The sequence below is a fragment of the Galleria mellonella genome, unplaced genomic scaffold (assembly GCF_026898425.1).
Source record: "Galleria mellonella isolate WM207_F2 unplaced genomic scaffold, CSIRO_AGI_GalMel_v1 utg150, whole genome shotgun sequence".
NCBI classification, from domain to species: domain Eukaryota; kingdom Metazoa; phylum Arthropoda; class Insecta; order Lepidoptera; family Pyralidae; genus Galleria; species Galleria mellonella.
In genome coordinates, this window is record NW_026442002.1 from 2,123,007 (window position 1) to 2,141,143 (window position 18,137).

An 18,137-nucleotide genomic window follows, 5' to 3' on the forward strand; every position below is an offset into this window, starting at 1 on the left:
TATTTTAAATGAGAACAGTTTTGAATTTTTCCAGAAAAATTTTCCACTGGTTTTCGGTTTAGACTAATAGTCTGAATTCACTGTTTAAGTATTTGCCAACATTTTTTTATACAACTTAGAATGGCAAACAAGCTGACGGCCCACCTGATGGAAAGTGGTAACCGTCGCCTATAGACATGAGCAGTACCATGCACATAACAGAGTATACTGTTTCGCCCATGATACCCCCCATGCGTTGCCATTAATTAGGACTCAGGTGTTATTCCTCTGTACCCTGTAAATTCACGCTATATCCCACCCTTCAAACCGAAACACAGCCATGCAAACACAACTGCTTCACGGTAGAAACACGAATGGGACAGAGGTGTCCAAGCAATCGACTTTTGTACAGTCTCCCTCTAGCAAAACCAACCTATCCCTAAAACCCTGTATTTCTAAATCTGTATACGATAGAATAATATTTTGTCCCTATACTACCTTTAACACGCGACTTCGCGCACGTGATCGGGATGAAAACTAGCTTTTTCAATCCCATACAGTACGTGTATAAAAAATTAGTTAAGGCACTAAGAAGTAACAAACTTTTTTTTTTTTAATTTATAATAGTATAAGTCGAGATTCATAAAAACGTCAAACATTTTATTAGGTTATTTTAACCATATTTTCCTTTTACGATAATTTCGCCATTTGAAAGAGCCAAAATAATCTAATTGTTCCAAATTTTTACTTACTTTAAGCGTGGCATCGTCACTATTATCAGTTAATTTACAAAAACAGTTAAAAAAATTTACAATGATTCCAATTGATCATTTAAACAGTGCTCTGCTACCGAACTAAAGCGTTAATCATAGAATACGTTGCATATAAACCTAACACTAAAAACTGGGGGAAAGGGATTGTTGGTAATGAGGTCTAATAGCCCCATTGTTAGCAATATACCCTTAAGGTATATTGCTAACAATTTCTAGGGCGAGGAGGAGGTCGCAGATCGACCTCCTCCTCGCTCTAGAAACCACCATGGTTAATTCTTGTCAAATTCATCATGGTGGGCCAAATTACCTACATTCATTCTCAACTATCATCTTCCACTGGTGGCTCGTCGGTGTATTTTCATTTACCCCCATTAAAAAAAGAGCACTAAAACTTTTTACTATTTGATTTCGGAATCTTTCAAATTTTTTTTATACCACTGAGGTGGTAAACAAGCATACCTGATAGTAATGAAAGGCAGGTTAGTTAGCCCATCGTAATGAATACTTCTGGAATTCAGCACGATGGTTTTCAGGAGGGACCACGTGGAGGTCGAGCTGATAAACTAAATTATAAGCAATGGATTAGTAGTCCGCATTACTAATAATACCTTTCTTCTTAATTGCTACGTTGCCAAAATTTTTAACACTCTTAATATAGATCTGTAGTCGCTGACCAGAATGTAGGGAAGGAGGGTGAGGCCATAGGGTGATGAAATAAAACACATCACTGCTCGCTGTCGTGTACTCATCACCAGCGCACGTGGGGGCGGAACTCCTCACTGACAGACACCCGCTTGATGCTCTCATAGCCTAGAATGATGCTGAATGAGAAGCACGCGGACTGCACCAGCCGCGCCGACAGACCCTTCACATACAGCCCCGCGAGTCCCTCTTCACGCCATAAGCTTTTGAACACTTGTCGCATTGAGCCTACGCCTTCCACCTAGAAAAAAAAAACAAAATTACTACATACTGGTTTCGCTTCAAAATCTTTTCTCCTACATTCTTCAAGACTCTGGAACGCACTTCCTGATGCCATTAAGAGACTACCGACTAAACCGTCTTTCAAAAAAAACCGTTTATACTTTTTTACTTCATCCTAACAGTAAGTACTTTATATTATTCTCAATTTCGTTTACAATATAGTATATGTTATATATGTGTAAGTATATTTGTTATTTATATATATTTATTCGTTTATATATGTAATTTTAGTATGTATGTATATCAATAATTACTAGTACCGCATTCGAGTATTCTGACACTTCCCTATGGTTGACTGGGAGAGAATGCTTTTAGCATTAAGTCTGCCATGTACACATATTTGTACTAATGAATAAATAAATACTATACTTCAGTTTGAAGAGTAGACAGTGAAGTAAATGCCATTATTTGTCCACTGCTGAACAAGTAAAAACCATAAGGGGTTATTGAGGAGTTTTGCCAGTACTTGCCACACTTGGCAGACGGATTGGCAACCGCAGTTAGGCTTTTAGTGATGTTTTGAAAGGAACGCTATCGCCCATCCCTCGAAATCGCATATTATTTACTTTTCAACCGACTTTAAAAACAAGAAAAAAGAAGAATTTAATTGTATTTCATGTTTATTACTCCATAACTCTGTTAGTTCTAGACCAGCTTTTCCCAAAGTGGGCGATAACGGCCCCTTGTGGGCGCTGCAGGCCTAAAGGGGGGTAAGAGACCTAGAAAAAAAATGGTTGCGTAAAAGCTTGGGGGGGGGGGGGGGGATTTGTTGATCTTGAAGTAATAGTGGTTTTTAAGTCGGTGAAAAAATGGAAGCGGTAAAAAATAATTTATTCTCAAAGTGGGCAGTAGACAAAATAAGTTTGGGAACCCCTGTTCTAGACCGATTTGAAAAATTCTTTTTTTATCTGAAAGGACATACTTACAGATTGGTTCGATAGAAATTTTATCAAAATCGGTTCAACAGTTTAGTTTTTAGATCAAAGTAACCGTCACTATTGAAGTATTTTTTTTTTATGGGACATAATCAGTCGATAAAAGTTACAAACCTGCAGCCTTGCTCTCACGATATCCAGTGGGTTTGTGAGGAAAGTTGTGGTGAAGCCGCCCAAGGTACCGGCGACGCACTGCAGGAACAAATGCGACATCCATAACGGACTGATCCGCAGTAATTCCTCTGCAAGACAATGTATTAAATAAATAAATATCATCACCCTAATAGGGTAATCAGAGATTTATTTGTAAATGATAATGGAATGGAAATCTCTGAAAGAGATCTCCTCCAGTCGAACCAATACCCTAGCAGGTTGATTTCCATGCGGTTCCCCCTGGAAAGCATCATAATTCTTGTTGAATCCATCACAATGGACTAACTGTTTTTCTTCACCACTCTCTCACTTCCATGAAATCTTCACGATGGGTTGACTGACCTGCCTGCACCCTCATCTCTTATTGGTGCCCCGTCAGCGTATACTGATAGACGGACATCACAGGCGGACTCACCATTCCATTATCATACATTATATAATAATATGCTTGTGTACTCTGTATGTATATTGTATGAATAGATATGTGTTTGTGTATTTGGATGTGTGTTGCTGTGTATTGTATGTGTGTATGTATGATGTAGAATTATAAAAAAAATGTTCAAAAATGCTTGTTATTGAATTAGTTAAATAAAAAATATTCTTATTATTATAGCTGTGTACTGTGTGTACGGCAGTGTACTGTATCTACAGCTGTGTACTATATCTATGACTGTGTACAGTATCTATGGCTGTGTTTTGTGTGTACAGCTGTGTACAGTGTGTATGCGTGTGCGACCGTGCGTATGCTGACCCTGGTAGGCCTGGTAGAACGCCCACCAGAGCGCGGAGTTGGGCACGTAGGCGGCTAGCGAGGCCGCGTAGCCGCGGTAGTATCCCCAGGCGCCGTGCAGCCGGTACACCCGCAGCGCCACCTCGCGGGCCAGCGCCGCCTTGGATAAACCTTTGTCCAGGTCCAGACCTAACGGGTTGATTTTCTGAAAATATTATAAATATAAATTAATGTGTAATTCAAATTCAACTTTATTATCAGATAACAAGATTCATTTTGTTCGTAACCATCTTAAAATTATGTAAATAAAGAAGGTTAGAATTTAATAGACCATGTTAAATTCACATATGAGATCAGCTAAGCTGTTGCACGTCGATCCATAGGGATCTTTTGCACTTCCCCCTGCCTTATACCATCATTTCATAGATCCTATGTGGTACCCTAACGTCCTTAATATCCCGTGGTTTAAGATATCTATAGACCTCTGGCTCCGGATAAGCCGTTAATAATAGACCATAGACTATATATATCGATAAACTGAGTTGTGACCACTTTGTGTTACTGTGGTACACGCATGAAAGGAAAAAATATGTTACTTATTAACAAAAAATTGATTTTTTTTTGTATATATATAGTTTTGTTTCTTTTTCTTGCGTATATCTATTTTTTTTATACCACTGAGGTGGCAAACAAGCATACGGCCCATCTGATGGTAAGTGGTAACAATTCTTGTTGAAAGCTGAAGTGGCAGTGGTCTGGTCGCATAGCTCGAAGTACCGACAACTGATGGAGAGGAAAGGCGATCCCGTACGGGCAAACACAGCGTAAGACCTTCTCTCACTAGATGGAGTAACCACCTTAAAAGCACTGCAGGATGTCAGTGGATGCAGGTTACTTAGGACCGTTCCTCATGGCAGTTTATGGGAAGGCCTATTGACAGCAGTGGATAGAGTTTATGGTTGATATAAAACATGAAAAAAAAACGAATTAAAATCTTTATCAGTTTTCCTTTAACCAAAGTTTGTCTAGATTGTTGCTTATTGTTGTAAGAGACTGCCTTATCGATAAGACCGCCTTTTGTACCTTTACATATATATTTTAATCTGTACTTCATGCTACTGTATTTCGCTTGAATTTTCTGAATGTAATTATATACTTTTATGTTTCTGGTGCAATAGAGAGTTAAATAAATAAATAACCTTTCTTTTCTGAAGTCTATAAATAATGAAATACTCACGGGGTTTTTGCTGCATCCCGTTCTACCCTTAACTAAACCTAGCACCATGAGATGTTGGCTGAGCACGTCGAATGGTACAATGATAGTTTGTCCCACCATAGACGCACACCCGCCGGCGATGAACGACTGAAACAAGCGGGGTAAGTTGATATCAATATATTAGCCAGTAACTGCCCACTGCTGGGGGGTAAGGGATCGTTAGTGATGGAGACTGAGAATCCCATTGCTAGCAATATACCCAACCAGGTCGACCTACTCGCGGTTCCCCCTGGAAACTATCATGGCTAATTCCTGATGAATTCATCATGATGGGCTAACTGGCCTGTTTTCATTCTCATCTATCACCCTTCACTGGTGCTCCGCCAGCGTATCCCGTTAGCGCAGGCGGGGCTACCATACCATTTTCACCCATCAAAAAAAAAACTGCCCACTGCTGGGGGGAAAGGGATTGTTAGCAATGGAGTTTGACAGCCCCATTGCTAGCAATATGCCTTATTAGGTCCACCTTCACGTGGTTCCCCCTGGAAACCATCGTGAACAATTGTTGTTGAATTCGTCACGATGGGCTAACTGACCTACTTAATCCTCATCTATCATCCTTCACTGGTGCCCCGCCGGTGTATACCGATAGCGCAGGCGGGGTTACCATACCATTATCACCTATTAAAAAAAAATACATCCATACTTCTTTTAAATTTCTCAGCATTTAGCGCTGGTAATTATACAAAACTTACGGGTACATGACCAAGTGAGTGCAGTGTGTATGTATTGTATGGAAGGTTATGCTTGTGTATGACGGGTGGCTACTTCATCCTCATCTATATCAAAGAATTTTCTGACTATTCTGCAAGTATGGCAGCCTTTTGTTTTTTTTTTTTATACAACTTAGAATGGCAAACAAGCTGACGGCCCACCTGATGGAAAGTGGTAACCGTCGCCTATAGACATGAGCAGTACCATGGACATAAAAGAGTATACTGTTTCGCCCATGATACCCCCCATGCGTTGCCATTCCTGAGGACTCAGGTGTTATTCCTCTGTACCCAGTAAATTCACTGCCATATCCCACCCTTCAAACCGAAACACAACTGCTTCACGGTTGAAACACGAATCAACCGACAGACAGAGGTACCCAAGCAATCAACTTTTGTACAAAGTCTCCCTCTGGTAGGGAGATGTAGAGATTATTTCGTAAACCTATTTGTTTTAGACTATGTTGTAAATAGTTGACAATGACACCTGTAGATGAGAGGATTATTGGTACTACATCCATATATATTATTATTACCTTCATTCTCGGACTTATTTCGTGTTTCCCAAGCTCATGTCTGACACCTTCATACGTGGATATATAAAAAACACCGGAGATTATCTGAAACTGTTGACAAATCATCATCAGTGACACGTTATAGTGATTAGTCATGTAAAACTTTGCTGATAAGATAACGTAGTTTGAGGAGTTAATTAGTTCCTGATTACTGATAGTTCCTAGGTAGATTTACATTCAGGTAATGTAGATTTTTTTTTGTTTAAAGGATGATAATGGAATGGTAACCCCGCCTGTGCTAACGGTAGACATGAGCAGTACCATGGACGTAACAGAGTATACTGCTTCATCCATGATACTATGATATAATATGGACCAACTAGCTTGCTTTATCATCATTTATCTGAAGCCAGTTTTTTCGTGAAATACAATCTTTAATACAATGTTTTTTTTACAACACAGGGGGGCAAGCGAGCACGCGGCTCACCTGATGATAAGTGACTACCGCCGCCCATGATCACCCACAACACCAACGGCATTGCAGGTGTGCTGCCGGCCTTTTAAAAAGGAATATGCTTTTTCCTTGAAAACTATGTGGCATAAAAAATTGGGTAACAGTGAAATGGTGACCTTGACTACGCTATCGGTATATGCTGGCGGGGCATCACCGAGAGACGATAATAAGTGTTAATAACACCAACAGTATTGTAGGGCTGGAGCACCTAAATACCAGCTTGAACCTTTCGACTCTTTGCAACGACGAGCTATGAGAATTGTCGATGATCCCAGGCACACAAGCGGTATCGAACCCTTAAGTCTTAGGAGAGATTTTGCCTCACTCTGCGTGTTCTACCGCCTGTACAATGAATTGTGCTCAGAGGAATTGTTCAATATGATGCCCACACCACTTTCTACCATCGCACGGCTCGCCATCGACAGGGAGTTCATCCTCATGTCCTACAGCCTCAATGGTCGCGTACTGCGCGGTGTCAGAAATGTTTCCTCCCACGAACACTCTGGTTGTGGAATGAGCTCCCTGCCGAGGTTTTCCCAAGAGACTACAGCATGGGGTTCTTCAAAAGGGGGGTAAAGAGGATTCTTTAGGGTCGGCAACGCACGCGTAATACCTCTGGTATTGCAGGTGTTCATAGGCTACGGTAACCACTTACCATCAGGTGGGCCGTATGCTTGTTTGCCACCTCAGTGGTATAAAAAAAATATATAAATGTCTACTTACACTTGAAAGCCAAAATCCTCTATAGAGGCCCGAGACGCCTTCATTAGCGTATATCTTCTTTATGGCATCCACAACACCGCTGTACGCCTCTTTTTTCCTCTGTACTTGTATTTGTGTTTTTACTAATGTCAACGGATAGAGGGCGCATCGGACTGCAATTGAGAAATTGAAAATAAACAAAAATTAAGCAATATTTTTATGTACCATATATAAAATAATTAGCAATTATTTTATATACGGTAAATTTATCGTTCCGTGGTCCCGGCGTAGAATGCGCTATCCCTTCCTATTTCGCCGGTGTCTAAGAAGTGACTAAGGGAACTTAATGGTCCAGGGATGGGCAGTAGCGTTCCTCTTCACCAAAACATCACCAAAGCCTGACTGCGGTTAAACCGCTCGCCAAGCATTGCAATTGTACGGTATGGTATACCTAATACTATATATATATATATATATATATATATATACACACACACATATATATACATATATATACATATATATACATATACAGAGACACAGATAAGTATACCATATTAGGTATATATATAACTTATTGTTGTCATTTATAATTAATTATTAAGTTATTATAGCTATATGCTTTTCTCAAAAATAATTTATAAATATTTTTATATCGTCATAGTCGTAGAATACTGACGGATCTATATATGTAATATTTGTCAGATCCGTCAGTATTCTACGACTGTGACGATATGTAGGTACATATTAATATATAAATACTAAATTAACGTGTTAATTTTATGAATGTTTGTATGTATTTAATTTACTATACATACATACATATCTGTCACGCCTGTCTCCCATTAGGGTAGGCAGAAACAATGGAACGCCAAATGCTTCGATTCAAACAAACCTCTTTCGCTTCTTCCACATTCATCAATCTTGTCATACACGCTCGTCGGTTACGGGTACTTTTAATTTGGCCCTAATAATTAAAATTAAATTTAATTTACTATCTTATACTAAAATATAAATAATTTTATGTTTTTAAAACCGCCATCGTATTTCTGCACATCTTAAAAGTTGACAGGTAGAGAATGCCTATAGCATTACCATAAGTCCGCCTTTTGTACCACATTTTATTGGTGAACAAAGTTTAAATAAATAACTTTATATTATAATTATATCAGATTACACGTAATGGCGTCGAAATATCGGAAGCTTACAAACGTGTAATCGACGTAAATAAATATTTTATACGTTTGTAAACAATCGTGATGTAAGTTTGAAACAGTATTGACATTTTATTTTCCAAGCCATATTATGCCCTTTAATGATGGCTATAAAGTATAAAATGTTCTGGCGAATTGGTCATTAAAACTTTTCGGCACTTCGTCGATGAAAACTGTCAAAACAAATTGATCCTTATCACTATATATATATATAAGAGGAAGCTGTGTGACTGATTGACCCATATATCAACGTACAACTGAAACAGCTGAATTTAGAATCTTGAAATTAAGCAGATAGGTTCTTTATACAGTGTAGGTAACCAATCAGAAGGGAATTTTGAAAATTCAGGCCCTAAAGGGGTAAAACTTTCCAAATCCATACAGTAATGTACTCGCATGTTATAATTTAAGTTTGTATTTGTAAACTTCTGTTATGTGCGCCTAATAAATAAAATAAAATACGAAATAGCGGACAAAAGAGAATTATTTATGTATATATATGTATAAGTGCCTATTGGACATGTAAAAAAATTTAGTACAGTGAACGCTATGTAAGCAACCTCTGTATAAGCAATATTTTTTATATTTTATTTATTCTACTCAGCTTAGTTAGTAAAAGATATAAGTAAACATATTTTTATATTATTATATGTATTACATCTCCCATACCTAAAACTAACAAAATTTTTCATCGCGCCTCCTACCAAATTGTTTATAATTACTCCTCTCCATCCAAAGGTTGCCTGGAAGAGATGGCTCTTAGCGATAAGGTCGCCCATTGTTTTCTAATTGTGATTATTTCTTATAATTATTTATATTTATAATAAATTTACTATTGTAATCTTTTGGAGGAAACAATAAAGAGTATCTATCTATCTATCTAAAAATATTTTCCAGACGATAAGTTTTCTTATACTCCTTTTTCCCCTATAAGCGACTTTTCCCAATAAGATTTTTTTTTATTGAAAGTGGTTCAAATGAGTTGCTTATATAGAGTGTTCACTGTATTGTCAAAAACAAATAAATATCCATCAGCTTGTTTGTTATTCTAAGTTGCTTAAAAAAGGGGCAATTCTCACCTGTAAAACTACTTAATGTATATAATGGAAAAAATTTACTCTTGTCCATCATACTCCATTCTATTGTGGTTATCAACTGAGGAGGAGGCGTTTCTACCATTGTCGCTGCCATATTTGATTTCTCTTCTCTCTCCCTCTTCTCGTTTATAATATTTCTATCCTTGTCACCTATTTTCCTACCGCTCCATATACTAAGCAACATTTACGTATAGTCCACATCTACTGTTCTATTTTTAAATTATATATAATCTCTCTTTGGTAATATTTACTCTATGGTAAACATTTATTTTCTAATCTGTATTATTATAGTTTATTTTTTTATATATATATTTTTTTGTATTGAATACAAATTGCAACTGGAATATAACAACTATAATATGATTCTTTTTAATTAAAATAACATAAATATAAATATATCTGTATTTTTCTTATGTAATTATTTGATAATTACAAACAATGAGACTAGTGTGATATCGGAATTGTTGATTTTTTTTTTGTCTTCTCTAAAACTTAAGATATTTTGGAATTCATATGTGTTTTAGAGTTTTTTAAATTGGTCGAAGGTTCTTCCATGATTTTTTTTTAAATTATTCTCACAAGATAACTGAAACAAAGAAAAGTGTATATTTTTTTTATTCTAAGACAAGTTTGACGATAAATGACTATAATTCAGAATTTATTCATTATACAAAGGTCTCTTAGGACTTAGGCATATGTAATTTCAATATCTATAAAGTGGTCTAAACATTAATTGCAGAAAAAGGTTAACCTTCATTTTAATATTGCCCCAGTATGAGCATGGTCTGATATCTATATAAATTTCCATCAGGTTCTTAATTTTAATATAAATATTAATTACTGTACCAATATATAGATATTGTAGCTACAATATACAGGTATTGCTATATATTATCCATCCCTACTCTATCAAGTATTACTTATTTTATATTTACAGAATCTTAGTTTAACAATAAAATAAAATATATGTATTTTTTTTTAAATAGTGATAGTAATTATTATTCACTATTATATTTCACTATTTACGATAAAACAGTCAAATTAATTTAATTAAGAAAAGTAAAAATATAAAGAATTAGAGGAACATTCCTTCGCCTCATACACTAAGTATTTTAATATTCTTAAAATCAATACAGCAAATTAAAATTTTAATGAAAAATGTCTTAAAGATTGTTAGCTATCAAACAATTGTATTATGCAATTAAGGATACAGAGATAAGCCAGATAATGCTGGTTAACGGAGGGCAAATAGATTTTGCCTACAATAGTACCTATTGACTATAATTAGGTAACATTGGCAATGAAATAGAAATAACGTACCAACTATATCTCACTACAGCCATTACAAAGATAAACAAAACTTATTTATAACAATTATTGCACTGATCCCTGGTTACAATGTACTCTTTTATGTAATATTATACACAATTATGATAAATTACACGATGGAAAAATAATCTTTACAAGCTGTCAGCTGATTGGTTGTCCTTCATTTTTGTGACAATTGAATACAGATTAGCATATGTAGATTTTTTTTTTACTGCTTTATAAAAAAAGTTATGTTTGTGGTACCTACAGTGAGTACTTGATCTATAGTACAAACGTCTGACGTTTGTAGATAGTCTGTGACTGTCATGGTTTTAAGCAGAGATATTGGATAAGACAGTAAATTTATCTAAAATTACGTCAATCAAACGTTACCTACTGTCTCAGTCAACTGTCAGTTAAAGACCATTCAATCCATACATCATCAATTTTTATTGTAATCAGCTGTGTTTTCTTTATTCTTTTATTTTTATTTCTTCTTTTAATAATGGTAATTGAAATATTTATGTTAATATAATAAATTATTAATTTTATATGAAATATATAAATAAAGTATTGTTTGTTACAGGCGCGCTACTTCAAAGAACAAGATATTGATGGTATCAAGATATTTATCTTTAATTTTTTTCTTTATAAATTACAATTAATCGATTAGTGTATCATATAAATTCTTTGGTTCTATGTAATTCATTATACAGTTATTATTAGTATAAACTATATAATATTGTATGTAAAATTTTAAAGAGAAAGTTTCAAAAGTAGGTTGATACAATTGCAGTGGACTAACGGAAGTGCGAAAAAAGGCGGCCTTCCCCGGGCTTCTGAGCCTACAAAAGCCTCCATTTTCCTCATCCATATTAATTAACTTATTTATACTTGTTTGAAACAACATTAATAAATACACTGGTTATTGCAGTTGCGGTATTTAATATATTTATCGTTTTTAGTTTACTTAGATATAATAAAATTTATAGAGCAACAACAAGGCAGTCTCATAGTAGGAAACTATAGTGTCACACAGAGGGCGTCTCAACAGCACCAAGAATATAAAAATTTGCACGGTAATGTGGTGACATTTGCCCTGTATTAATATACACGGCTTTCCCACTACATTTATGTCGGTCCGCCATTGTCTAGGCATATATTAGTGTTAACATACTTTGATTGTACACACTGATAATACATAAAAATATGATAGAGTTAAGTGTATGGACAAAGGCGAACTTAACTCTAAAAAAGTTCTCTTTCAGCGAATTTAAAGTAGAAAATCCCATCAATAACAGTGGATCAAGTGGTTTACAATAATCATCTGATGGCATCTGCTTGACAAAGATGGTTGACGTCAGACAGGCGGCCGGCCATAAAACTATAAGCCAAATGTGTTTGTAATATGGATAAAAAATATACTACCGACCCCAAATAATAACTGGGATAAGGGAAGGAAGATGATGAATATGGTAAATTCATGAGATAGGGCCCCCCTTTATCAAAAGCTTGATGTTGTTAACCCTTCTTTGCCTGATTTTTTTTATTGGTGAAAAAAACAAGGTGATATAATTCATGTTTATAATGGTTAAAACAATATATTTGATAGCTATGTTTTGTTTCTTGCAATGGACATTAAAAAGGTATCCAGACACGATCAACTTAAAGTGAACTTGATCTTTTATATAATTTTTGGGCGTTCAATGTTATGATGGAAATTTCCACCATTATGCAAAGAAGGGTTAATTTTTGTATATCACAAAATATATCACTATACTCATAGTTTTCTTTCTTGCAGAGTTTCGTGAATGCTTCTACCTGTTCGCTCGATCTGGACAGATCACCTCCCTGGATGAGCTGACTGTGGTGATGAGGTCGCTAGGCATGAGTCCCACCATACAAGAGCTGACTGGTATGTTTGCTAATATAATTATTGTGAGTGTGAAAAAGATTATTTTCCACGCTTAGCCTCTCATTTGGGCTGTTGTGCGTATGAGTCGTGGCTTGTATAGCCAACCTAGCTCCGACCAGAAGCGCAGAAGCTTCCTGGGATCTTCACAGGCCTCACGGAGCTAAAGCTTTTTAATGAATTTGTATTTTTGCTAATTTATTTGCTAGCTAGTTTTTATCCGTGCCTTCACTATTCCAAATAGTATGTGTATACCAAATCTCATAGTGATTGTTTAAGCTTTTAAAGCACTAGTAGGTAAAAATATGATAAATTTGTCATTGTAGTGTTCCAGCATAGAATAGGCCACATCTTCCTTTCCCATGGAATTTCCATGTAAATTTATAAACAATCGTGATGTATGTTTAAAAAAAAACAGTGTTAAGATTTTATCTTTCAATCCATATTATGCCTTTTAATCATGATTATAAAGTATAAAACGCTCTGGCAAATTTGTCAATGAAACTTTTCGCTACTTCGTCGAATTAACCCTTATTTCTGTAAAGAAGAATGATAGAATAGGCCGCCCCTTCCTTTCCCGTGAATGTTGTAAGAGGCGACTAACGGAACTTAATAGTCGATAGATGAGCAGCATTGTCTCTCTTAAAACCTCTACAAGATCTAACTGCAGTTGCCAATCCGCTTGCTAAGTGTGGCAACTACAGGCAAAACCATCAACATGTCAGCCTTTAACTGTCCACTGCTGAACATAGGCCTCCCCATTTTGCCAGTAGTTGCCACGTTTGGCAAACGAGTTAGGGTTAGATTAAATTAGACTTTGGTGATATTTCAAGAGGGACGTTAATCAATTAACGTATTTGCAACGAATTTGAGTCAGAACTTTTCAAAATTTATAACAGTTATTAACAATATTTTCATTACAGTATCAAATTTATATTTTAATGTTTTTTACTTCCAGGTTATTTGAAGGGAAAAGGTGGTAAAATGTCGTTTGCCGATTTCCTCGAAGTCATGCACATACATTCACGTGCTGAGAACCTTCCTAGTGAGGTGAGTTGATTAAAATTATATTAATTTTACAAAAATTTGTATAAAAAAAAAAAACAATATTTTTAGCAAAGCAACAGATTACAAATTAATACATTAGTAAAATAAATCACTGCATAGTATGAAACAAAGTCGTTTCTCGTCTGTCCTGTGTACGTTTAGATCTTTAAAACTACACAACGGATTTTGATGCGGTTTCTTTTAATAGATAGAGTGATTCAAGAGGAAGCTTTATATGTATAATACATGCATAATATAGTGGAGGAACACTGATAATTTTAGAGGTTTCTTTCTAACGTGATGTACCCGTGTGAAGCCGGAGCTGGTCGCTAGTATTATATAAAACAGAATCAATACTATAAACATTAAAAGAATAGCGGCTATAGATTTGAAGAGGCTTGTGTTGAACAAATAGACTGGCAACGACTCATGATGGGTGCAAATGGTATGGTAACCCCGCCTGCGCTAACGGTATACGCTGGCGGAGCACCAGTGAAGGGTGATAGATGAGAATGAAAACAGTCATGATGAATTCATCAGGAATTAACCATGATAGTTTCCAGGGAGAAGCGGGAGGAGGTCGACCTGGTTGGGTATATTGCTAGCAATGGGATTCTCAGTCTCCATTACTAACAATCCCTTTCCCCCCTATGATGATGATGAGTAATAGTTTATGATGATTGCAAACTATTTATCATGTTATTATTTGCAGGTGGTAAACGCGTTTAAGGCGGGTGACGTGGCTAGGACCAGCGTCATTCCAGCGCGTCAGCTGCGCAACTTACTCCAGAACTGGGGCGAGGGGCTCTCCTCCAGAGAGGTGGGTGATTCTTTCATCACTTTCACGATATTTTATTTATGCTCAAAGACGACCTTGAGATTATCATACAAACCAGAGGGAGACTTTGTACAAAAATCGATTGCTTAGGTACCTCTGTCCCATTCGTGTTTCAACCGTGAAGCAGTTGTGTTTGCATGGCTGTGTTTCAGTTTGAAGGGTGGGATATGGCGTGAATTTACAAGGTACAGAGGAATAACACCTGAGTTCTCAGGAATGGCAACGCACAGGGGTATCATGGGCGAAACAGTATACTCTGTTATGTGCATGGTACTGCTAATGTCTATAGGCGACGGTTACCACTTTTCATCAGGCGGGCCGTCAGCTTGTTTGCCATTCTAAGTTATATAAAAAATAAAAAAACATAATGTACAAAGGCGAGTTTAAGAGATTTCTTCCAGCAAAACTTTTCTCATGTAAATCATATTATTATTTTTAATATATCTTTCTTTATCATTACATAGTATAAAACAAAGTCGCTGTCTGTCCGTTCATATGTATGCTTAAATCTTCAAAACTACGCAACGGATTTTGAAACGATTTTTTTTTAATAGATAGAGTGATTCAAGAGGAAGCTTTATATGTATAATACATGCATAATATTGTAGAGAAATACTGATAAATTTAGAGGTTTCTAAAGTAATGGGGGGCCAGCGGCGCTATTTAGTATATTTACATTACATTGCTATTTGGTATATGTACATTGTGTCCGTGCGAAGCTGGGGCGGGTCGCTAGTTTTAAAATAAATGTATGTTTTTTTTTTTAACAGGTTGACAACATATTCCGTGAAGCGAACGTATCAAATAATGGTACAGTGAGATATGAAGACTTCGTGAAGATCGCCTGCGCACCTGTCCCCGATTACTACTAAACTAATTAAATCAAAAGGAAATCTTACTCTTGTATGAGAAAGGATTTATATAGCAATATCTATATGTTGTTGTTACAGTATCTATATATATATATATATATATATATATATATATATATATATATATATATATAGATGCCAGTTATCCAATACATAATATTGAAAAGAGGAACCCGCTTGTAATGAATATAGATTTTTTTATACCACTGAGGTGGCAAACAAGCATACGGCCCACCTGATTGTAAGTGGTTACCGTAGCCTATGAACACCTGCAATACCTCTGTCCCGTTCGTGTTTCTACCGTGAAGCAGTTGTGTTTGCATGGCTGTGTTTCGGTTTGAAGGGTGGGATATGGCGTGAATTTACAGGGTACAGACGAATAATACCTGAGTCCTCAAGAATGGCAACGCATGGGGGGTATCGTGGGCGAAACAGTATACTCTGTTATGTGCATGGTACTGCTCATGTCTATAGGCGACGGTTACCACTTTCCATCAGGTGGGCCGTCAGCTTGTTTGCCATTCTAAGTTGTATAAAAAAAAATAGTCATGCAAGTATTTTTTATTAATATATTGTAATATTACATTCCATTTTGAACTATATATGTACCGTCCAAATGTTATTATTTTTTTACACATTATATTGGAGTTGTGGTGAATTTTTAAATAATAAAAGTAATTATTTTCAAACGGTTTTATTATTTTATTAATATTATTATAACAATCCCTATAATAACATGATATGGCACTATGTAATGCGTGGTCCATTCGCTATTATAAAATTTAAAAATATAAACCGACTATAGAAAATTAAAAGCATAGATTAAGAATAATGTCTAATTAGAGAGCGAATTTTAAAAATGGAATTTAAACGCTGGATCACAACATTCTTCATATGACAGAAAAAAATGTGATTTATTTGTCTTGAATTTTTTACAATATTTGCTATAAATAATTATAAAATCCTCTGCAAACGGTTGCTATTTTATCCGCGGCTATATATTATTTTATTGACAGAAATATTATTTTTATGTCTATAATTAAAATCCTTAGCGATCAAGTTGTTGTTTTTTATCTTTTTCATCTAAAGAGTACAGCACAGGGAGGAGGCACAAAAGTTCTTCTAGTTTTCTATAGTCGGTTCCTTACAATGTAAAATTGCAAATCGCTACGGGAAAGCACGTCATTGAGCTCATTATATTTATTAATAAGTATCAGATGTCGACATTTTTCATAAGTTGTTTTTTTATTTATCAAAACTTTGGCTAGTAAGCCATCGCCTACCTTCATAAGTTTTTAAAAATTTCATCTCATTTATTTCTATACTTAGAATAGAATAGAATAGAAACATTTATTGCCAGTAAACACACAATTACAATATAAAATATAGATAACATATACAAAAGGTGTTTATACTAGGCAAAAGGGACCGGCTCAGCTGTTGCTGCGAGTGTCCCAGCGCAATGTGAACAGCTGCACAGCGCTGGTTTTCAGCCAGTCCCTCTCTTAACAAAACATAACCAAAGTGCTTGACATAATTAATGAAAAACCTATATAACTAAGTAATTTAAAAATAGAACACAACAAATAATATACAAAGTCATAAACAATATTAAAATGTTTTTAATTCGTCTACTACAGTTTATTTTTTTATGTAACACGAAATGGTAAAATGAAAGATGTTCGAACTGATAGAAGGTGGCAGTATAGAGTGCACTGTATCTATGCTACCCCTCACGTATTGCCATATTTCTAGACAATAGTGTAACACCTCCGTACCCTGTAACTTCACTACCATATCCCATCCTTCAAATCCAAACACAGCGGAGGAAATGGTATTGTTAAAAATGGGGTTTAACAGCTTCGTAGTAATACACACTGTTAAATCAATCTCCACGCAGGAAGCCATTGCGGTTAATTCTTGTCGAATTCGCTATGATGGGCCAACTGACATTAATGGGGGGAAAGGAAAGGATTGTTAGTAACGGGGAAATAACAATCCGTCTCTCCCCATTGAAAATATCGAAAAACAGCCATGTAAGCGTCGTGGCTCACCAGTAGTGGTTATTTCAGATAAAAAGATATGCGACGATTGTTTTATATAATGTCAAGTATTTAAAAGTAAAAAGAGAAGTGTACATTGTGATAAAAACTTAGTTTAAAGTCGACATACTGACCTAGTATACCGTTGATGCAGTTGGAAAACTAAATAACTATATTTTTTTGTATTTTTCGAGAAAATCACGTTCAGATAAAGGGTAAAAAAAAGAAGCTCATTTGTGCATTTACTTACCTCTGTCATATATTTTTTTGTGTATTATTAGTTTGAACAATAAAATATAAATAAATAAATCATTATCTTCATAGGAACAAAATATATACTGAATTTGTTTCTTCGTTCTGTCATAATTATTATAATAACTGGTAGACATAAAGATTAATAGTGATTTTTTAATACATTAATTAAAAAAAAAAAAAAACAATAATAGCAATTATCTCTCGAAATTACAAAAATATAATTATGTACTTTTTCATCTATGCCAACGAATTATTTTAGTCATAATTTAAAATACTTA

At 35.4% G+C, this 18,137-nt stretch overlaps 2 protein-coding genes across 2 annotated transcripts; one reads left to right on the plus strand and one right to left on the minus strand.

The window, feature by feature from the left end:
• Window positions 1–1,480: 1,480 nt before the first annotated feature.
• On the minus strand, window positions 1,481–11,088 carry LOC113520903 (solute carrier family 25 member 44). The gene is made up of 8 exons (XM_026906320.3): window positions 10,906–11,088; window positions 9,568–10,171; window positions 7,296–7,447; window positions 6,080–6,169; window positions 4,792–4,917; window positions 3,576–3,759; window positions 2,786–2,913; window positions 1,481–1,695 (listed from the first exon to the last, which is right to left on the minus strand). The coding sequence occupies exons 2-8, from the start codon at window positions 9,767–9,769 to the stop codon at window positions 1,501–1,503; spliced, it is 1,077 nt and encodes a 358-aa protein (XP_026762121.1). The 5' UTR covers window positions 9,770–10,171; window positions 10,906–11,088; the 3' UTR covers window positions 1,481–1,500.
• A 187-nt stretch (window positions 11,089–11,275) lies between these two features.
• Window positions 11,276–16,251, plus strand: LOC113520916 (calmodulin-like protein 4). Its single transcript, XM_026906340.3, has 6 exons — window positions 11,276–11,401; window positions 11,480–11,510; window positions 12,695–12,808; window positions 13,764–13,855; window positions 14,565–14,672; window positions 15,461–16,251. Exons 1-6 carry the CDS (start codon window positions 11,399–11,401, stop codon window positions 15,560–15,562), a joined length of 450 nt encoding a protein of 149 aa, XP_026762141.1. The 5' UTR covers window positions 11,276–11,398; the 3' UTR covers window positions 15,563–16,251.
• Window positions 16,252–18,137: the final 1,886 nt, after the last annotated feature.

Excerpts from the sequence above, each read along its gene's own strand:
- LOC113520916 (XM_026906340.3), top strand. Across the intron at positions 11,511-12,694 it reads CAAAGAACAAGATATTGATG|AGTTTCGTGAATGCTTCTAC; the intron begins GTATCAAGATAT and ends TCTTTCTTGCAG. Across the intron at positions 14,673-15,460 it reads AGGGGCTCTCCTCCAGAGAG|GTTGACAACATATTCCGTGA; the intron begins GTGGGTGATTCT and ends TTTTTTTAACAG.
- LOC113520903 (XM_026906320.3), bottom strand. The coding sequence starts at position 9,769 with ATGTTGCTTAGTATATGGAGCGGTAGGAAAATAGGTGACAAGGATAGA. Across the intron at positions 3,760-4,791 it reads CGGGATGCAGCAAAAACCCC|AAAATCAACCCGTTAGGTCT; the intron begins GTGAGTATTTCA and ends TAATATTTTCAG. Across the intron at positions 1,696-2,785 it reads TCGTGAGAGCAAGGCTGCAG|GTGGAAGGCGTAGGCTCAAT; the intron begins GTTTGTAACTTT and ends TTTTTTTTCTAG.